The sequence below is a fragment of the Panthera tigris genome, chromosome D4 (genome assembly GCF_018350195.1).
Source record: "Panthera tigris isolate Pti1 chromosome D4, P.tigris_Pti1_mat1.1, whole genome shotgun sequence".
NCBI lineage: Eukaryota > Metazoa > Chordata > Mammalia > Carnivora > Felidae > Panthera > Panthera tigris.
In genome coordinates, this window is record NC_056672.1 from 84,587,862 (window position 1) to 84,609,935 (window position 22,074).

A 22,074-nucleotide genomic window follows, 5' to 3' on the forward strand; every position below is an offset into this window, starting at 1 on the left:
TGAGACTCTGGAGGTGAAGGGTCTTGCCCAAGATTGAGACCCAGCAGTTACACTCCAAACCCTGCCCCTTATGACTTAAAGTCTGTGGTTTCACATCCCTTGAAGGGGCTGATGGGGACAACGGTGCAAGGGAGGCCGGTCGACCTGACGCTGGCTGGGCCTGTGAGTCACCGGGAAGGGGTAAAGTAGGCGGAGCCTGTGTGAGGCTCGGTGCGGGTGGCAGAACCCACCAGAAACCACCAGAAACCTGAATTCTCATGCTGAGGACGAAAATCTGACCCAAACACGTGTCTTGTTAGAAGGTGTTGTCTTGATGTCCGGTGCTCTGAGCAGAGGCTGGCGGAGGAAGAAAGAGTTCTGGACTCGGCCGCCCCGGGCTTAGATCTGAGCAGCACCACTTAGCTGTCCTAAACCTCCGTCTTCCCCCCTGTAAACTGGGAGAGTAATAAAAAATCCTCACTGCCAGCACTTACGGGGTTTGACCGAGCTAGTCGTGTACAGGGCTTAGGACGATGCCCAGCATGCGGCTGCCGTGGTCTCAGTCACGCTGGTTGTGACTCTTCCCTATTACCGTCCACAGGAAGGGGGGCGAGCAGCGTAAATCCATCCGGCACGCCGCTCTGCCGCTGGAGGCTAAGCAGTGACGTCCCGCGTGACCACGCCAAGCTTGATTTCTTGTTTAAGTGATGGGTTAAAAATACTCGTCTGTGTTCTGCGTTGAAGGAAATTAAAGTGGAGTTAAAATGAGGGGAGATGGGGGGGAGGTTGGAAACGTTAAATAGGATATAAAACCGTCGCAAACACCACCACAGTCAAGAATGCTGTGGTTTTTTTCGTTTAATCTGAGGATTTAGAAGTTACTTACCCAGGCCATCCGCGTGCATTTCATGGTGATTAGTATGTTGATATCACACTCTGGTGAACGGGCTGCTGCTTTGGCAACAATGGCAGAGAATTTTCTCCATAAACAATCATGAACTTGCTCCTTTTCGCCCCTGAACTAAGCATAGCTCACGGAGTCGGAGGCCAAGGAGAGAAGCTGGGCCCGCAGCCCCCTGGCCCCGGCTCTTGGCTCTGAGGGTTGGGCCTGCGTCGCTGGGTGTCCCTTTGGTCAGGATGATTTTGCAACTTTCCATTCCTGGAAAATCTGGCTGCCCCTGGGGGCTGCCCATCCTGAATACCTCCCCGATCTCTTGGGCAGGGAGAGGCCGGCATCCATGGAGGCTGCTTTGTGCTGGCATGTGCTGTCCTCCTTCACTCTCCACACCCTGTGCAGACAGGCGCTGTTGCCCCCGTGCAGAGCAGAAACCTGGGCTCGGTGGTCCCAGCCATGAAGGAAGTTCAAGTGCAGTCCCTGATGGCAACACATCGTTCTGTCTGTCCAGAACCGGGATGGGTCTGCTTTCCTGCTGACCTTAACTTTACGTACCCTGCTCTGCCTGGGGGTGTTTCTGAATTTAAGCCTGTGCCCTATCACCATCATTTGGCCGCAGGGATAGTTCACTCCATGAAGGAGCCCCCTCACCCTGGCAGCTTTGAGCTGGGTGGTTAGGGACCAAAGGGAATACCCCAGCAGCCAGCGCAAGCAGGGACCCGCAGTGCGCCCCAGCCTGCCACACCCGAGAAGCACCCCAGTAAGAGATGGAGAGAGACCAGGTGTCACCCCAGTTGTGAGTGGGCAGTGCACCTCCAGCCTCCCCTGCCCCCAGAAGCAGGCGAGCTTCAGGGAAAGTGTGACGCTGGGCCCTGGCCAGGCCAGCAGGAAGACGCATGAGGCCCCCCCTGGCAGTGTGGCTAACAGTGTGGACTAGAGCCACCTGCCACGTTGGTGGGCAGATACCGGGTGTTTGCAGGGACGTATGTGGACCGTGTACACGGTGGAGGCAACGTGGTTGGGTGGAGAGGGCACAGTTTGCGAGTTTGGATACCTGGGGTAGCATGCCAAATCTTTGCATCAACGTGACCCTGGGGCAGGTCCCCTGGCTTCCCCCACCCCAGCCCGAGCGCTGGTCCCGCATCCGTGGTGATTGTGGCGTATGCAGCACTTGGTTAAGTTTCTTGAAAGACCCCCAAGAATGGTCATGTTTAAGGTCGCGGCTAAAACCTGTGTAGATGCCATCGAGCAGAAATGGGGGGGGAGGGGGCGGAATTCTTCACAAACAGGAAACCCGCACGACTCAGAACTACTCTCAGCTGTGGGTGTTGACAGTGGACGAAGCGGTGCTTACTAAAGAAATTCTCACTTGAGTGCCATCACTCTCCTGGTGCTCAGTGGTGACACCAGCCTCCTTCCTGCCCAGCCTGTTGTCCAGCAGCCATATTCCCTGCCGTCCACGTCCGTCCCCGGCCGGGAGCAGGACCTCTGCCGTGTAAATTAGTCCAAAGCATGAGAAAGTGAGTTGTTGCTCCTCTCCCCTCAGCCACAGGAGGTGATCGGTGGCAGTGATGGGGAGGTTTTCTGGCCCAGGCCCCTCCCCCATGGGGCTGAGCAGCAGGAGAGTGGTGGTGGCCCTGGGGGACCGTGTCCCAGTGAAAGCCTTACTGTCCTTCCCGCTGCCCGGACAAAAGGTTGTCTCTGTTTAGGAGTCAGGAAAAGTGTAATTTTGCAGCCAATCCCTGTGATGAAGCATCTTCTCTCGGAGAAGATGGACGTATAAATATTCTCCGTCTCTGCTGCTCTTTATGTCCCTTGTAAGCAGTTGACCCACTTCACCATCTGATGGATTCCCCGTCACAGCCAGGCAGACGCGTCCCAGCTCCACAGTCCAGGCAGCAGCCCCTAAAATGATCCCGGTGTCTCTGTTCCCCTTACCATTACTCTGCATCCTTCCTCCCCACCCACTGCCCCACCTGCCCCGTGGCCCCGGCCATCCCTAGTCTCGCCCCTCCAGCAGACCCTCCAGCCCTCGTCTCAAGAAATAACGGCCAAGAGACAGCGGCCTTGATTGTAGATTTCACGCTGCATGCATAACAACCTGCAAGCCTTTGACAACTAGGAGCCAGCAATTCCTATGATGAAGTGGCATCCAGCACCCGTCCTGCCTTCCAGCTCAGTGCAAAGCCATTTCCCCACCTGCTGCCGACCTCCCGCAGGAAACCACGATGCTCACCCTCCCTTCAGTGGGCGCCACACTGAAAACTGAGCACGACGAGGGAAGCTTTATCAGCCCACCGTGCTTCCTTGTAGGGCGCACAGCCTCCATTTTCACCCGACTTTAAAGCTGAAAGACACGGGAGAGTCTAATTAGTAAAGGGACGATCTAATATTAATCACTCCCTTAAAATTGACAAGGGAGGCAGTTCATTTAACCACTTAATTGCTACAGGTTTTTATGGGCTGCTGTCTGCAGACGTATTTAATGAAGAAGTTATAAATCTAAGGGAGCTTAAAATTTTAATTTTATACCTAAATATTTTCCTTGTTCTCATGTTTGTAGTCAACCCTCAAGAGTGTAGTCACGTGGAATGTTCTTTAAATGAACATATTTGCTAACTGGCGTCATTTCAGTTTTTAAAACATTGGTTCCAGCAATTAGGCATTTTTCTCAGTTCCCAAATGACTAGAGAAATTCGTCTTGATTATAATTGCTCTTAGCCACGCATATCTAATTTGTGTCTTTTTAAGTGTTAATTAGTAAACAGTTTGAGCTGACATCTTTATGTGTTTGTGTGTTGAAAAATGGGGCTCATTGCTTATTTAGCTTGGGGCCGATTCCACTAGCATTTACGTCACGACATTGAGGTGAAATTAATGGAAACACGTGTGGCAGCGCAAGGTAAAAAGAATTTTCGAATTCAACTTTTGGGCATCCACTTTGCACGGGCTTCTACAGGCCCCTTCAAGTAGATGAGAGTAGATTTGGGACCTGCATATGTGGGAAGAAAGCGAGGCGGAAGATTTTTGTGTCAATAATGAAATGGCAGAGTCCCAATTTTATAAAAGCAAAATGTTCACGTCCCAGCACAATTGTTCATTCTTTCTACTTTTGGAAAGCTTTCATTGTGCTTATTAACGGTAAAGGATTTCGTGGAGGGAGAGGTTGCAAACTCTGTGGTGTGGTCCCTTTGCACCATCTAGTGGTCAGGTCTGGAACTGCAACAGGAAATAAGCTGCCTTCTGTCTAGATCGAAGGTTTTCACCCCCCAGAATCTTTTTATTTCTCAGTGAGGAAGCGGATACGTTTTGGGAAAGAAATTTTCCTGATTTACTTATTAAATAAAATTTAGTTAAATAAACAGAAGTTAGCCTGTTCTTCCTCCCTTTTTCATTATTGCACCTAGCTGCCACCCACATTCTTACTGAGTTGAGATAATTCCAGCCCCAAACAAAGAAACCTAATAAATTAGTTTAATGGTTGGCCTTTCTGAAGGCTCACGAGAAGTGTTAGGCTTCTTCTGAAATATGGGACGTAGCTTGGGGACCGCCACTTCATAGACTCTCCAGGAGTCTGACCACAAAGCTTAAGAACCAGTTTGAGGCCACAGATGAGATTAGTTCCCTCCCCCATTAATTGTAGCAGATGTCTTGGACAGTTGATCATCTTAAGCAGCTACCCTGCCAGTCAGAATCCGTTCTTTAATATTTAGGGTGTTCCCCTTGAGTTCAAAGGTAGGTCGTACATGTTTATAAAACTGCAAACGTCACAGAAACACGTAAAGTAAAAGGTGGACGCACACGCGTGAGGTAGGTCACACCGTGCGTGATCCTCGGTACCTGGCTTTGTACTTGGCACAACCTTCCACATCATTCTGCACAGACCTACCTCATTCTTTTTAATGACTACATGTGGTTCCCTTTTATGATTATGCCATAATTTATTTAAGCAATCCACTATTGATTGACTTTTGAGTTGTTTCCAATTATTCACTCTTACGCTGCTGCAGTATATTTCTTTGTACATGTGTCTTTTCTCCCCTGGGTCTTTCTTTAGAAGAATATATATTACCAATTTGTCTTCCAAAAAGGGTGTGCGCATTGAAACCTCCCCACCCCACCCCGTAGTGTATGAGGGGGTACCTGCCCCCCCACATTCTCTAACTATAGCTGAGCAGCACCAGGATTTAAAGGTGAACATTCTTTCATATGGTTATTGCCTATTTGTAGTTATTTTGTGAATCTCTTCTGTTTGTGCCCTTGCCCAATTTTTTTCTGTTGGCTTAATTTTTTTTTTTTTTCATTTGTTTTTAAGAATTCTTTATGCCCTTGGGACACCTGGGTGGCTCAGTCACTTGAGCGTCCGACGCTTGATTTCAGCTCAGGTCTTGATCCCAGGGTTGTGGGATCGAGCCCCCCATCAGGCTCCGCACGGAGCCTGCTTGGGAGTCTCTCCCTCTCCCTCTCTCTCAAATAAAATTAAAAAAGAAGGAATTCTTCGTGTTCTTTATAACCACTTTCTGTCGTATGTTCAAACACACACAGTTTAACTGGTGGTTTTTCTTCTTGTTAATGATGTGCTCTGCCACATAATAGTTTTCATTTTTTCATGGGCACTTTTGTCTTTGTTTTAATGTTTTATTTATTTTTGGTTTTGTGTCATAGATTATAAAAATAACCAGTCCTATTTTCTTCCACTCTCATATTTTAATATATTAAAATACTAAATTCTTTTCAACAACTTAATCCATCTGAAATTTATTAGAGGATAAGAATAAGGACCAGCTTTATTTTCTCCTATAGCATTAGCCAATTTTCTGAATACTGATTGCTTTCTTCGGTGAATTTTTTTTTTTGAGAGAGAGAGCGAGCGAGCAAAAGAGAATGCAAGCAGGGGAGAGGGACAGAGGGAGAGGAAGAGAGAGAATCTCAAGAGTCTTAAGCAGGCTCTGTGCTGGCAGAGCTGGACACAGGGCTCGATCTCACAACCATGAGATCCTGACCTGAGCTAAAATCAAGAGTCAGATGCTTAACCAACTGAGCGACCCAGGCGCCCCCCCCCCCCCACTCCAGTGAATTTTAAATCCTGGCTTCCTCCTATTGTTTCGTTATGTAAGTGGATCAGTGGACCTTTCTTTTGACCCTGTTCTCTTTATAGTATTGCCACCCTGTTCTGAATCTTATAATTTTATAATAAGCTTTAATATATGATAGAGGTTTCCCTTTATGACCCCCAAATGGTCCTAATTATATTCACATGCTTATTCTTCCAACTTAACTTTAGAATCTTTGGGGGGCGGGGGAGGTTCCAAAAACTCTGTTCTAGTGTTTACTGTAACTGAATTCACTACACAGATGAACGGAGGAGTGATTGGCGTTTTAGATGAAGAGGCTCCGTCCAGAGAGCAGAGTAGAATAGTTGTTCTTTGTAGAGATCCTGCACGCTTCTTTCTAGGTCATTCCAGGTGTTTTATGTTTTTGTGGCTCTTGTGAATGGCTCTTTCCTTACATTTTATGTCTGGTGTCCCTGTCCCTGGCAGGCAGTTGTCACCTGCGAATACCCATGTGGCCTCCTTCCCTGGGTCTGTCCCTTCTCCTGCAGGCCTCTGCCAGGGACCTCGGCCACTGGGCCTCCTTGTCTTACCTGTGGGTTAACAGAAGTTTCTAATTTCAGCAACCCATAATGCTGCTTGCTGTGGCTTGCTCGTATAGACGTCTTTTTTTTTTTTTTTTAATCTTGTTAAAGAATTAGCCGTCTATTTCTGCTTTTCTCAATGTTTTTTACCAGGAATGGATGGTGGCTTTTGATAAATGTCTTTTAATCATCTATTGAGATGATCATATATTTTCTCTACAGCATATTAATATGCTGGATGATGTTCATAGAGTTCCTAATTCTGAGTCTCCGCGCCCCCAGCCGCCACCGCCCCTTTGGTTCCGCAGGCAGCGTTGTCCCCCCCGCCCCGCCCCCCACGGCAGCGTCCTCTCCCATAGCATTTCCCCCACCCCCACCCCAGCCCACCTAGCAGCAGCCACCACCCAGACTGCTCCCACAGGGGCCCGGGGCATTCATCGTAGAAGTAAGAGAAGCAGGCTGAGCCTGTGGAAATGAAGCTGATGCGGAGAGAGCGTTCAGCAGACAGAATCACCTGTCCCGGTTGCCCCCGTGGGGCGTATGCTTGTTCCAACTGAGGTCAAGGTGAATACGTGGTCTCCTGCCAAGTCCTTCACGAAAGGATTTTCCTCTCCATGGTTTGAGAACTCTCATCCCCCAAGTTTTAAAGTAATCTCCCCCTCCCCCCAAACTGAACTCTTACAAGGTTGCCCGTCATGTAGGTAAAAAGCATGAAGACAGAAAGATCAGGGAGAGCACTTTCCCAGAGCGACCACACAGCCTCTCGTCTTCCAGTGCTAGAAAGTGGTATTGTTTTAAATACTTCCTACAAGTCGCTTAGGAGGGAGGAAAGCCTGGGGAGGGAAAACGCAAATAGCTGCTTTTTTAGGTAAGATCCGGGTGAACCCTGAAATGGTGGCCCAGTGAGGGGGAAGCCCCCACGGCTGCCCGCAGACACAGAATTGGCATTTTCAGCAGCAAAGGCACTGTCCTTCCACGGCAGAGCAGACAGGCTGGTCACACAGGCGCCCACCAGGCCACCAGCCCTGCGGTGAGGCGGGGGAGGGGCAGGGACGGAAGACGCCTTCTGTGTCCTTGTTAATCACACAGCAACCCTCGGTTCCACCACAAAATGTGCTCTCCCCCCATTTTCCTAAAAATTGCATGGCCTTCTCAGTCTTTCATTTTCATACTTGTAAATAGTCATGGCTACAAGAATTATTTCACTTTCTTGCTTCCTTTGTCCCCATCACCCCCCACACACTCACAACATCAATCACAGCGATAACACAGCAGTTGCCACTGCCTGGCTGGGCAGTTCATAGGGAGGGGTGGGGAGTGTGGCAAACTGGAAAATGCACGCTTCTTGAAAAGCAGCAGCCTGCAGTCACAAAAACGAACATCCAGAGTTGCCGTAGCCCCCGTTTGTCTAATAAATGCTGGAAAATGTTGGCATTTTATGCATTCTCTCAACTTCTCAGTGTTTATTTTTAAATACCCCACGAGCCAATAATGTGTGAACCTCCAGCTTGTACACAGTGTGTGCACAGAGATGCCAACACAAATCACACTTAGACTCATAATCTTGCATTCACAGGGGTGGTGTGGACAAGCACCAGGCTCAGGACTTCACATGCATGAGTTAAATACCACATGATAGGATGCATCCCACCATCCTGCTCAGAGGGCTGTAGGAATTCAGAAAACCCACACTGGACTGACTGATGCTTCCACAAAGGACTGAAAATCAGAATGACCTCTGACCTGCCTGAGAATATAGCCCCTGAGCTACCTACCTTCTCTCCTTTGCACTAGGCTGTTCCCAGAGACCTGCTCTGTCCCTTTACTCACCCATCCTATTCCATCCATCCATCCATCCACCCATCTATCCATTATTCATCCAGCCACCCAGCCACCCATCCATCCACCCACCCACCTCTTCTGGACCACAACCTCCCCAGGCTCTGGAGCTACAGAAATGGCTGTGGCCCATCCTGACCGTGCACCGAGGGATATGGGAAGTGTTGTGGAGGCCCAGGGGTTGTGATGAATTCTCCCCAGGGGAGAAGGGAACATGTCTCAGAACAAGTGCCCCTTTAGCTGGGCCTTTAAGGACAGTAGGGTTTAGCTATTCACGGGAGACAGTGTCCTAGTGTTCAGAAAGGCACCAAGGTATGACTGGGCCCCGGCCCATTCAGGACTTGCTTCTGGGCAGTAGGGGAGGAGAGGTCCAAGAGCTTTCATGGGGAAAGGTCTCGGCAGAAACCATTCAAACCTCACTCCGGAAGAGGGGGGATCCTGGGGCTGTGTGATGGGGCAGGGATATGGGAGTTAATGTTCCACTCTTCAGACTCCGACGCTCCTCCTCCTCCGTCGGCGTCCAGCTGGAAGGTGCTTTGTGAGTTGAGGGTGCCTCTGGAGTGGGGGGGCTCTCCTGGCACTGAGCCCAGGGAGGCAGGCTGCTTAGGGCAGTGAGTGGATACCGCCATCCCCTCCTGGGAGTCCCAGGCTTAGAGCGGGAAAGGGGGAGGTCTGGGTGCTGAGGATGAAAGGGATCTGGATGCCCCAGAGTGGAAAGATGCAAGGGCTGAATCAGTGGAAGGTTGCACATTAATGAATTCAGCAGCTGCTTTCAGAGCCCCCCTCTGGCTGGTACTGTGCCGGGTACAGTGCCCAGGCAGACATGGCTCCTGCTGGAGCAGGTGCATCTTGGAGGGGTTCTTCTTCAGACCATCATTTAGGAGAGACGCAGCAATGGGCCTGGGTGGGCTCAGGGCCCCGACTTGGGGTTGCTCCTCTCTCAGAGCCCAGGAACCCAACAGAAAAGCCAGAATGGACACAGCAGTGGCTTCCCCAAGGGCTTGCGGGAGCCGCACGGACCCCTCTGTGGAGTTGATGTGGGACCAGAGCATCTATACCCGACCATGGTGGTGGTTAAAAATGCCTCCCTGCAGCGCCCCAAGCCCCGGTGGCATCAGAAAGGCTGCTCAGCCTCTCAGAGCCCCGGTTTGCTCACCTTTAGTGGAAAGACAGCAGTACCAGCTTCCTGGGACACAAGGATTTGGTCCCAGCTTGCTGACTCAGGACGTGGTAGCTCCTGCCGCGCCCATCACCTTACTAGTGACCACAGGGGTCACGGTTGTAATCCATGAGCCCTGAGCTCCAGGCCTGTTCTCCAGCTCTAGGGTGTTCTAGAACCTCAAGAATGGGGAGGGAAGTCCTGGTATCCCCACCCTCCCCTGTGCCCTCAGGCCGCACGAGGACAGCCCTCCTCCAGGTAAAGCAGTTCCACATGCTTGTCGGGACCCCAGCGCTTCCCCTGCCTTCCCCCAGTTTTTCAGAGATCTCTGTAGAACCATAGTCCGAGTGCAAAACAAGGACTCCCATGGGAGAAAAAATAAGAGACCACAAAGTGTCACAAGCCTTGGGCTTGGTTCTCAGTCTCCCCTTCAGGAGCTTGAAGGGGTGGACATATTCGGATTAGCTGGACAGGCCTCCCCGGTACCCAGACGAGCTGCCCTATGGGGACGTGAGGCCCTTCTGTGCCCGCTCCTCACAGGGGCACTGGCTTTGACCTCGCACGGGGGGCTGGGTGCCAGCAGCCAGGCTTCTGGAGACAGAAGGGGACTCAAGCCCTTCAGTGAGGGGTAGAGGCTTCCATCGCTGATATTCTGAGAGGGGTTGAACCGTGGGCACTAAGAGTGAAGGCCTGGGCTGTGAGGAACGAGAGCAGGTGCCAGGACAGGCTTGGGAGGGCAGGGCCACTAAGAACCTCATCCACCTTCCTGTCTGTACGGGGCCAGACCCGTGTGAACGAGCCTTAAGTGAACCGGACTTCCTGTTGGCCTGAATCTTGGCCCCTTCACTTCTCCTCCACCCGCCTTCACCTGGCCAGGCCTCCGAGGCCCAGCCTGGCCCCTCCGGGCCTGTTCTCAGTGCGCCCTTCCAGTTCTTCCATGATCCACCCCAGTGCCAACTTACACTGGCTCATCGGTTCACATTTGCCAGTCTGCCCCCACCTCCGAACTGCACCTGCACGAGAGGAGGGGGCAGACGCTTGTCTGACGCCAGTTGCCCCACCAGCCCTGCACCTGTCCATAGGGGCTACTGAGGGCCTGGTCCAGCTTTGCCCTGTCTCTCTCTGGACCTTTGGGAAGTCTGATCCTCCCCTGGGCCTCAGCTTCCATATCTGCACTACTCAGGCACTAGAAATAATCCCTTACTATCTTTTCTCCTCTGGAGCCTCTGATTTGATCATTACTGGATTCGGGGAGGAAGGGTGTATACTTGCCCTTTTTTCCCTCCACAGATCTTCCTCAACTTACAATGGGGCTTTCCTCCCAGTAAATCCATTGTAAGCTGAAAACACCGTGCGTGGAAAATGCACTTAATACGCTTCACTTACCGAACGAACATCCTCGTGTAGCCTGGCCTACCTTAAACTCCCAGGACACACACAGTAGCCCATAGTTGGGCAGAAGCATCTAACACAAAACCTGTGTTGTAATAAGCTGTTGACGATCTCCTGCAATTTGTTGGATACTGTACTGAAAGTGACACGCAAGATGGCTGTATGGGGACAGCATGGCCGTCAGCGTATCGGTTGCTGAGCCCCGTGGCTGAGGGGCTGCCGGGGAGCTCTAGCTGCCAAACATCAGACGCCAGGACGGGCTTGGGAGGAGTTTCGTTCAGCACATCACTGGCCGGGAAGATATCAAAATTCAAAATCTGAGGTATGGTCTCCACTGAACGTGTATCGCTTTTGCACCTTCTTAACGTCAAAAACATCCAAGTCGAAACGTCGACATCGTTAAGTGGGGACTGTATTATATGCGGTAAAAGTTTTCAGGCAGTGATTCTCCACTTGCCTAACCAGTAAGATCTCCTGGTGCTTCTGGAAAATGCTGATGCTGTCAGGCCAGGCCAGTTGAACCAGAACCGTCCCACCGGGGGCAGGGCCCGGCTTTGGTTAAAAACCTTGATTCTGCTGCATCAGGAGGACTGGTTTTTTCATTCTCAGGGTGCTTTCACACAAATTGTCCCTGGTGCTTCTCACATCTCTGTGACCAGGTGAGGGTTTGATCGCCTCCTTTCTGCCAGCGAGGCTGCAGCTAAGCGACTTAGCCTCCACGGTGCAGCTAGAAGCCAAGGTCGGCATGTCCCATTTACCAGGATGATGCCCTTGCTATGGCAAAAGGCTTTTGGAAGCTGGGGCGCACGCACTGTAGCTAGAGAGGCCCGATGCCTCAGCTGCAAGGTCTCCCAGACAGAGGCACACGGTGCCTGGGCCCCCGGAAAGCCCCAAATCGAGCCCCTGACAGTGACGTCTCTTTTCCTGGAGAGACCGCCAGGCCCGGTTGCTGTGATGGCCTGTGTCCACCAGAGGGCGCCATGACCTGGCGCTGCTCAGCTGGGCTCCCGGCTCTGCGAACCCAAATGCTTTTTAATTGAAAATTTTTTTAATTCAAAAAGGATTTGCTGTTTGTACGCGAGTGCAGGTTTTCCTTATGCAGGAGACTAATGTCTTGAGTAAACAGATCCGGGCCCAAATCCACCTTCAAAGGTACTCGCTGTTTGCCCAAGGGAGTGAAAGACCTTCCAGAAGCGGCCCTAGTCTCTTGGGCAAACACTTTGGGGCCAGCAATCCCCGGCAGAAGACAGTGTCTGTGGGAAGGGTTATCCGCAGCCTAAGGGGGATTATGTCTGGGGACATATGTTGAAATTTCATTTGGGGAGTTAGAGAAAACAAGAGGTGGGGGGGGGGGGGAGTAATGCTTTTCTCCAGCCAAGATAACCTAAAAAGGGAAAGCTCCCAAGGGTAAGATTGGGGGGGGGGTGCGGGGACAGCAATCTGTGCGCTGCACCAGGAGCCCTGGCCCGCTGGTGGGGGGAGGGGCGCGCTCGGGCTGTGAATCAGGAAAAGGCAGTGTGTGCACCCGGGACGACTTCTTCGTTCGCGAGGTGCCTTCCGTCCGCCGCCCCAGGCAGACACCTCCCAGACGTGGCCCTAGAGCAGCCAGAGTGAGGCCTCTCCTGAGCCTTGCCATCTCGGCCCTCTGCCTACCCGCACCCACACGCATTCCCACGTCCCGCTTTTGGGTCACAGAATTGCCTGAACTAGTCCCCAGAACAGCAGCAGGCCACCTGGCAGTTGGGTGACAATGTAGGATCCTGGGCTCTGCCCCAGACCTTCAGAGTCAGGACATGCGTTCTACCAGGACCTCCAGGGGATCTACATGTGTTCAGGGTTCATCAGCCTGCCAGTCTCTTGCTCTGGGTGCCCTCTCTCCCCGCCCCTGAGGGGTAGCCACGCCGGCCAGTCCACACTGGCACCTTGGCCCACCCAGAACTGCTCCTACGGAGGCCACTAGGTGTTTTCAGCACCCCCAGCCCCGGCCAGTGCCGCTCTGGCACTCGTGCCTGCCCTCTGCTCCCCTCGCGGACCCACACCTCCGGGTCCCCCACCCCCACGAGCAGGGCCCGTCCTCATCTTCTGACCCTGTGTGCTTCTCTTGAAGCATCTCCACATCTGTCACTCCAGCTGCCCTTCCCCCCGAGTGCTTCTAATCCCCGACCTTTTATCCCTGGTTCCACGTCTCCCCAGCCGGGCTCCTTCCCTTCGGTGCTGCTGGGGACCACCCTCGGCCACTGGCCGAAATGCACTCCTGCCCTCCCACAACCTGCCCCTCCTCCTGTGTTGCCCCCTTTGGTTAATGGCGCTGGCACGCACATGCTCTGGCCCCGTGCCCAGCACCAGGCGGAGGTGGTGGGTGCTGGTGGAGTCGAGGAGGGAACCTTCCCTGTTGTGATGCACGCGAGCAGCCACCAGGTGGCGGTATTGTCCCAGGCTTCGCCCAAAGGCGGCCTTGTCCGGGGCTGCTCTGCTGGGCCAGCCTCCTGGGGCAGGAGTCCAGCCACGGCCTGTGCCCTGGTCATCAGGGAGCCCAAACGCGAGCGGGTTGGGAGCTGCTTTAATAGCTTTTTCCAAGTAGCCAACAGATGTGCGGTGAGTGCCTGCTTGGCGCCAGGGCCGTACGGGCCCCTAACCTGCTGTAGCTCACGCCGTCTTCCCAGTTGGCCCTGGGAGTAGATTGTGACCCCACTGACTTTTGTGAGGTTTAACTGACATATACCACGAGCTTCAGGTGTCCAACATAACGAACCCATATTTATGTAGATGGCAAAAGAATCACAATGAGTCAACATCTGTCACCATGGTGACAAATTTTTGTGATGAGAACCTTTAAGATTTATTCTTAGCAACTTCCAAATAAGCAACACAGGATCAACCATAGTCGCCATACTGTGTGTCACATCTCCTTATTTTACAACTGGAATTTGTACCTTTTGACCCCCTTCGCCCATCCACACGCCCTCCCCTGGCGAGTACCGGTCCGTTCTCTGTACCTGTTAAGTATGGGGTGTTGTGTTTTTGTTTTGTTTTGTTTTCTAGATTGCACAGATCAGTGAGGTCACATGGTATCTTTCTCTGACTTATTTCACTTCACACGATGCCCCCAGGGTCCAGCCCTGCTGTTGCAAACGGCAAGATTTCGTTTTTTGTTTTTTTTTTTTTTTTTACGGCTGAATCATATCCCGTGGCACATATACGCCACATCCGTATCCCTTCATCTGTCAGCGGCCACGGAGGCGGTCTCTGGCGTGGCTGCTCTAGATGGTGCTGCCGTGGACGTGGTGCTGCAGGTATCTTGCTGAGTTAGAGTGAAGTGGAATCGCCGAGTCCTAGGGGAGTCCTAGGTTCAGGGTTCTCGGGGTCCTCCAGGTGGCAGCACCAGTTTGTGTTCCCAGCAGGGCACAAGGGTTCCCTTTTCTCCACAGCCTCGCCAGCCCTTTCTTTTTAATCTTTATTTTGGGGACAATGGGAGAGAGAGAGAATCCCAAGCAGGCCCCGCACCATCCGCACAGAGCCCGACACGGGGCTCGAACCGGCAAACCGTGAGATATGATCTGAGCCGAAATCAAGAGTCAGAGGAGCCTCAACCGACCGAGCCACCCAAGCACCCCAGCACTTATTTCTTAACGTGACCCCACTTTAGAGATAGGTTCACTAAGGTGCAGAGAGGGGCAGAGACCTGCCTGAGGTCACCCTCCAAAGCCCTTCCCTCTTGCCCCTTCTGGCAACAGACCTTTGTAGGGACCACAGTCACAGCTGCGGTGTAGGCCCTGTGGCTCCGGGCTCAGGAGCCACTCGAGGCTCTTCAACACAGGGATAGGATGGGGCCAGTGCAGATCTGTGTCCGTCTGTCCTGGGTCAGCCCTTGGGGCCCTTCGGCAGGGGTGGCCTGCTGGACTGCCTACCCACCCTTTCTACTTGAGGGAAAAAGCCTCAGAAGTCTGCTCCCCCTCATTCAGGACTGACCCCTAAAGCCGTCAGCACTTAGCTGTTCTCTGTGCGGTGGGCAGTCACTTGGGGGCAGGGGGCCAGGCCAGGCTTCCTGTCAGCCTCCCCAGTGTCCCCGAGGAAATAGCCTCAGCTGGTGGCCAAGTTCAGCCAGGACAACTCCACTTTGCTCTGTTTTACACAGACAAGCCCTTTTTTAGGGCAATTCTGCTCAGAAGTGTTTAGATATTATTTAAAATGTTTACAGGGCGCCTGGGTGGCTCAGTTAAGCCCCAACCTCAGCTCAGGTCATAAGCTCACGATTTTTGAGTTCGAACCCCGCATAGGGCTCTCTGCTGTCAGCATGGAACCTGCTTCAGATCCTCTGTCTCCCTCTCTCTCTCTCTGGCCCTCCCCTGCTTGCTCTCTCAAAAATAAACATTTAAAAAATAAAACGTTTAACGAGCACTGACCTGATCCAAACTCCACACTCCTAAACCCCTAGGACCACAGGGCTGCTTTGGCACATAACGGGCCGGGCCGCTCGCCACAGGCCCACTCCCAGCCTCTGAAGCTCAGGCCGGCAGGCCCGTGTCTGCTGGAGGGCACTCCTCCTCGCCTGTGTCCGCTCTTCTGCCTGGCACGCCCCCCCCATTTCAATGCCCACCGGGTCTTCGGGGGGAACCACGGGGGCTCCCCGTCCCCCAGCAGAGGTACTTGCCTCTCTGAGTCTCCATTAGACTCCGAGCCCACCTATACATGCTCCTGGGATCTAGGGTCAGGTAAGCTTCCGTCTTAAGCATGAGGTGGCACAGGGCACAGATGTGCCCCTCCGGGTGCCACCCTGGCCCAGGCTGGGTCGCCGGTGTGGGCGCTGCCCCCCGGGAGCCTCGGCTTTCATCGGCTAACCAGGACAGTCACCCACCCTCCAGGGAGCAGCTCTGGGAACCCAGAGAGGTACACGGACGTGTGGGGTGCTGCCCGTTCCCCGCGCCGCTCGGGTGTGTCAGCAGCCGTGCCCAGAGAACACGGAGTCAGAGGGCCCCCGGGCAGTTGCGGGATGGGGTGTACCTCGCATGACCCTCTCCTGCAGGCAGCCTGGCCCGGGGGCAGCGCGTGGCTTCGGGCGCTGCAGCTCCCGGACCAGGACTCCGTCCTCACACCCTGGGCGGTCAGAGCGCCGTCTGCGCACACGCACGCACGCTGGCACCACGCGTGGGCGCACGCTCGGCAAGGTGGCACCGGGGCCTCCGCGGGCCGGGCCGAGGCCTCCCTGCGGCGTCCTCGCGCACTGACCACGCTTCTCTGTCCGCTCCCTCCCGCAGTATGAGTACAGCTTCCGCACGGAGCAGAGCGCCGCGGCCCGGCTCCCGCCCAGCCCCACGCGATGTCAGCAGATCCCCCAGTCCTGAGGCCCGGCCGCCACCCCGCCCCCTCGGGGAGAAGACGCAGCCGCCCGACTACTGAGCGCCCCTCCCTCGCCCAGTCCAGTCCCTCCTGCCCGCCCTCACCGCCCCCCCCCCCCCCGGGGGCTCGCCTGGGAGACTCCGGGCGGCTGAGCGGTTACCTCCTCGGCCATCGGCTTGCCTGACGGGACACCCCCGCCTCCCCGGGGACACTGTTCATAATCTCGACTAATCTGTGTTTGCTGTAGTGACCAGCAGCTCCTGGCGTGTGTGTGTGTGACGACCAGCCTCCTACACGCGACCCCACCCACCGCGGGAGCCACCCGAGGGCCCCGCGCAATTGCGGAGCTTCCCGGTGACCCGCTGGCTCCCTGTCCTCCTGACTGTTGCCTGCCGCTAAGCTCGCACGTTCCTCCTGGAAGCCTGAGGCGGGTGGCAGCGGGGCACAGCCCCCGCCGGGGCTCCCCCCGCGCCCCAGACCTGACAGCGACAAGCGCCCTGAGCGTTTCACGGCAACCCTGAGGACACGAGGGAGGAAGCGGCCCCAGGCCCCACCGGTGGCCACCCCTTCACACTCGGCCCCCAACCGACACACTGGACACGCAGCCGCCCGGCTGCCCCCACAGTGGACGTCCCCGCTGGGCGAGAAGGCCGAGGGTACCTGGTGCTTGCTTGGAGGGGAGTTTTGCTGCCGGGGACACTGTGCTCACCCACCACCCGCCCTGTTCCTCCCAAAGGGCTCATCTCTGCAACGCCCACGTGCCCTGACCCAGAGACGGGCCCTCCCTGGGCTGCGGGAAAGAGACCCCGTGGGCTGGTGTCCAGCCGCAGAGGGACGCGGGCACATGGTCACCCAGCTTCTCAGAGCCAGGCTGCATCTCGATGGGGTCTGCCCACAGCAGGAGTCGTTTGTAAAAAGTCCGTCTGAGCCAGGTCACCGAACTGGGGCCATGACTGGCCAGTGGCCACACTGGCATCTCCCACAATGCCGGCTGCCAAGTTCAGCCCCACACGGGTTCGCCATGAGAACAGGGCTGCAGCCACCCCTGGGGGGCTCAGGCCCCCACCTCGACGGCCTGCCTGGTCTAGTTACCAGGGTCTGTCTCGATTCCACAGAATGTTGGGATCTCCCACCTTGGAGGTCACTAGAGGGCAGGAGCTTTGGATGGGAGGCTTGATGTGCATGGGGGGGGGGGGGGGGAGCGGGTTGAGGCCTGGAGAGCAGGGAGGTGCCCCCCCACATGAAGGTAGCACAGGAGAGCCACAGCCAAGGACGCTCCCCGCCTACCCGTGGCTCCTGGGATGGCACGTGGTGGCTGGGGCAGAACTGGCCAACAGTGTGGAGGGTGGCCGCCGGCTCAGAGGTGGGGGTGGGGCAAAAATACCTCCTGTACCTGCCGTCAGCAACGCCAACTCCAGAACCTCTACCCTCACCGCTGTCGCCCCGGATCTTCAAGGCGATACCTCCTGATTTCTGTGCATTAGAGAAGTGGGCACCTCTCCCTCCCTCCGCCCAGACCCGGGACGTCCTTGGTGGAGCTGGCCTTCCTGTGCCTCCCACACAGCAAAGCGGCAGGAAAATGCAAGCAGTGCGTGGAACCCCCGGGGTCCAGGAAGCCAAGGGCTATGGTGCTCACCCAGGAAGGGGAGAGCTTCGAACTGGTCTCAGATGTACACGCCGAGATAAGCTAGTTGCGTTTCTGGGGAAACTGGAGGAGTCCCGTGGGGCCCAGAGAACCTGTGTCTCCTGCTGCCTTTTGGACGGGTGGCCGGTCCAAAACCAAGTGACCTGCGTGACCCCAAGCCCAACACAGAGGGGCGACCACTTCCTTCTGTACCGTTCACTTGGTGCGTGCGCTTTGTTCACGGCCTGACTGGAACATTACCATCTGACAGGCAGCGCCCAGCAGCCCTTCTCCCTTGACCGACAGCCAGGGGTTTTAGCGGCTCTCAGGGCCGAAGACGACCACGTGGGAGCCCAAGCGTGGGTGCAAGAAGGCGGAGCTGGGCAGGGAGGGTGGCTGTCCCCCCCCCCCCCAACTCCGGGGCCATCCTGCAGTTACGGGATGGGGCTGCGGGGCCACCAGGGAGAGGCCAGACCGGTGTGGATGCAGGCGGCCTGGGGTGACCACCTCCACTGCATGGTAGACATATGCTACGTGTAACAGTGCCTGAACGTCACCCTAAACCATTAGGACAATTAGTGACCGTGTTAGGGAAAGGTTGGCGTCTGTGGTAGATTTTAGGCTGCTCCCAGCCCTCTTTGCCTCTTGGGGGGGTGGGGGGGGCACGTGCAGACAGCAGGACAGCCCGGACCCCTGGCACACCACTGGAACAGAGCGACCTTTTCTTTCTGGGAGGGCGCATTGCCTCACAAACCCTGTGACCACACGGGCAGGGAAGGACAAGGGTTCTTGCGAGTGTGAAGGGCAGGGGCCGGGCCCTCCGTCCCCCAGCGCTCCCCGCCGCTCCCCCAGAGACCAACGAGAGCACAGGCCTCCCTGCTGCCTTCTCTCTTCCATCCGAAAATCCATTCTCTCTCCAAAACCCTCGGAAACGGCATAGTGGTAATAAGGGGTAAGCAGGTTGCAACGTGTTCATTTGCAAATTTTTATCAAGGCTTTTCCTGCCCCGAGTCCCGGAACCAATATGGGCCACACGCCCCTGCCACCTGGAGAGCTGGGACCAGGTCAGGACCCCCGCCCGCCCCGGCTTCCTTGCTGGCAGTTCTGACCTCCGCACAGTTGGCCACCAGGAGCCCCTGACGTTTGCTTCCCCACCCCCCACCCCCCGTGCTGTTCAGAAAGGCAGCGCGGCGGGCGACAAGGACTAACACATACTAAGCACCTGCTCCGTGCCCGGCAGTGGCACATTTCTCCTCTTTAAGCACAGTTTGTCCCGTTTTTCTCCCTTGAAAAACACCCAGGAGTGGATGTTCGTTGCTCCCGGTTAGAGATGAAGAAGCAGAGACCAGTCCGCGGCACAAAGCTGGCAAGTGGCAGAGACCGGATTCGGGCCCGAGGCTCGTCGGAGCCCAGAGCCACTGTGCCGGCTGGTCCAGCATAAGCACACGCCTCACAGCCCCTTTTGGTTCCGGTCCCGTAACGGACCTCCCAGCGCCGCCAGCCACGCTGGTTCCGGCGCGATAGCGTCGCCGCTGCGCCATGGTGCTCGGCAGGGGGCGAGAGCCCAGCTGCCCCCCCCCCCCCCCGCTCCACCCCGACGAGGGCTCCCCCGAGATCCAGGGAGCCCGAGAGCAAAGCAGGGCCTCGACCCGGCAGCCGCGTGCCCACGGGGGTGCGGGAGCCGAGCTCCGACTCCGCTCGCTGCCCGCCCTGCCGCCGGGGCCCGGAGGCGGCGGCCCCTCCTCCTTCGCCCGTCCGGATGCCGCCCCAGAGCGGCCGTCACCGCCGGGAGACGGGGCTTCTGTTCTCCCCGCGACGGGCGTGTGGGCTGCCATGGGACGCTGGGGCCACGGCCGGGCCGCTGTGCCCTCGCCATGGGAACGACGTCCTTACCGTATTTATTTGAGGTGACTCTGTACTTGGCGAAGGGAAGTTTCACTGTGTGATTGTCGGTCTTAATATAATTTGTTAAATAAACGTTTTAACCTTTTCCCGGCTTGCTGCTGTGGCGCTACCTGAGCGAGGTCGGCGTCCCTCGGGGAGGCTCCAGCATCTTCCCCGGCTCCTCCCAGATGCTGGCGGGGGTGGGGGGGGGGGGCAGACAGCCACCGCCCGGCCTTCCCACCCGCTAGAAAGAAGCCGTGGGCTTCTCTGCCCCTGTTTAGTTTAGAGACCTGGTTACGAACCGGAGGAGTTCACGAGGGCCTAGAAAGCCCTGCCGTTCTCTGGGAACAACCCTCAGGAATGCTCCTTGGAGGCAGAAACCCCAGTTGCCACAAAAGCACCTGAAACCCGTGCGCGTCAACAGGTCGCCAACAAGAATGCACTTTCATGTGCGGCTTGCCCGGGGCCCCGTCTGCGAGGGGTTCGGGGCGGCCGGGCTGCCGGAGAGGACACGCGGCCCCCGTGGTTTCGGTCCTGTCCCGACGGCTCACCTGCTGGCGAGACGCCACTGCGAACGCCGGCGAAGGGACCAGAGGCCCGCGGGACACGGCCCAGGGCTCCGTGCGAGGGCCGTCACTTCAGATCTCACTATCAAAGCTCTTTCCTTCCTTTGTAAGTAAGTAACCTTTGCATTTTTGGGCTTGACGTGACAACCTGAGCTGTCACTGCCTCCAGCCCTGTTTACGGCAGACTCAGAATGGGGCCCATCTTTAGCTCACCTCTCATCAGGGCCATGAGAGTCCCCCAAGTGTCCGTGCCTCCAGCCTAGGACCCCCACCTCTGGCATCTCGCAAGAGCGAGGAAAAGCAGCCCAGAGAATTCCACGAAAATTCCACAAGGAACACTCAACGCAGGGTCTGAAGAGCTGGATTCAGATTCTGGCTCTGCCACTCCCTGACCACGTGGACGTCACTGGTTACCCAGCACCTGCAGGAGAGGGTGCATCCCTCCTGGCTTACCCTGGGAAGATGGGAGGAAGGGCTCTTAGCGTCAGCAGAGACCACGTGACTTGCCAGGTCTCTCTTCGGGGCCAGGGTTGGGTGTTGCCATCCACAGCCTAGTGCCGGGTCACCCAGGAAGTTCAAGTGGTGGCCTCGGACTGACATCCAGGGCACGGAGTCCGTTTGCAAGAGGCCTCATGCACTGCTCAGACAGACAGACGGATTCCCCAGAGCCGGGAGGGGGAGGCAGCTCACAGACCTTAGGGCGGCAAGAAACCAACACCCACACGCGACAGCCTAGGCCAGGGAGGGGTGAGTGGCCAGACCCAGAGGAAACTTGGAACCCAGAGCAGGATGCAGCCAGGCGGCACCTGTTTCTGCCTCATCTGAGCATCCGCTTCTAGTTCTCTCACACTCGGGCCCTCCTTCTCACGCGCTCTGTCCACCAGTGTGCACGGCACATGCGTCTTTGTGTGTATACACAGCCACTCGAGCTTACGTGTCTCCGTTCAGAAGATCCAGAGGCCAGAGTCCCAGGACAGACTCTGATTGGCCAGCCTGGGTCACGTGACCCTTTCTGCCCCCAGCGACTCTGGCCTGGGGCGGGGAGGGAGTGTGCGATCACAAAGTATCTGGAACAGGTCTAATTTATTTAGACCCTCATCAGGCATCTGCTGCAGGGGAGCCCGAGGCTGTGCGGGGAGGGGTAGCACCTCTTCCCCGGGGAGACGGAAAATCACTCCATCAGCAGCTCTGTGCCATGGGGAGAAGCCGCTGGGGTGGGTGGAGGGGCATGCATCCACCTGTCCGTCTGTCTGTCTGTTCTCTCAAACCACGTTGTAAGAGCACCTTCCACACGTAGGCGAGAGTGTGGGCACCGGGCAGTCAGCAGTGACCCAACACCACAGAGGTCCCCCTCCTGGATCCATCCCGCTTACCAACCCTGCCATGTCTCTCCCGCTTCTCCCCCTGCTTCTGCCTGTTGTCGTTTCCTAGCCACCCTGGCTCATCCCTAAAGCTCTGGGCTCCCTGAGCCCCACCCTGACCTTTCTCTCCCCTTCTGCACCACCCCCCGCCCCCAGGCCGCTGGGGCAGCCCGTGTCTTTAACTGTGCTCAGCTTTGCTGCCGGCCCCGCCTGCGAGGCCCCACCCGGGTGTTACCCCTTGACGTCAGCACATCCCAAGCTGCTCCCCTTCTCCTGACTCCCGGTCCTGGAACAGGCCCCAACATCTCCCACACCGGGAGCACCCCCCCCCCCCCGCCGCCGCCACCACCACCTGGAGCCGCCTGTGATCACCCCGTTTCCAGCTGGACAGCTCCCCCCTCTA

General features: G+C 56.0%; 1 protein-coding gene across 3 annotated transcripts in view; it reads left to right on the plus strand.

Annotated features, from left to right (window-relative positions):
• MVB12B (multivesicular body subunit 12B) overlaps positions 1–19,850 on the plus strand; it is a 192,194-nt gene extending 172,344 nt beyond the window's left edge. Inside the window, exons 10-11 of one of the 3 annotated variants that reach the window (XR_006210807.1) lie at positions 10,798–11,221; positions 16,155–16,237. Coding sequence is in view for 2 of the 3 variants with exons in the window: in XM_042965148.1 (XP_042821082.1) it covers positions 16,155–16,241 (87 nt within the window). In the remaining variant the exon portion in view is untranslated. Of the gene's footprint in view, positions 1–580; positions 1,789–10,797; positions 11,222–16,154 lie in introns of those variants that run through there. The other 2 variants (XM_042965148.1, XM_042965150.1) reach the window with 2 other exon arrangements.
• The last annotated feature ends 2,224 nt before the right edge of the window (positions 19,851–22,074 follow it).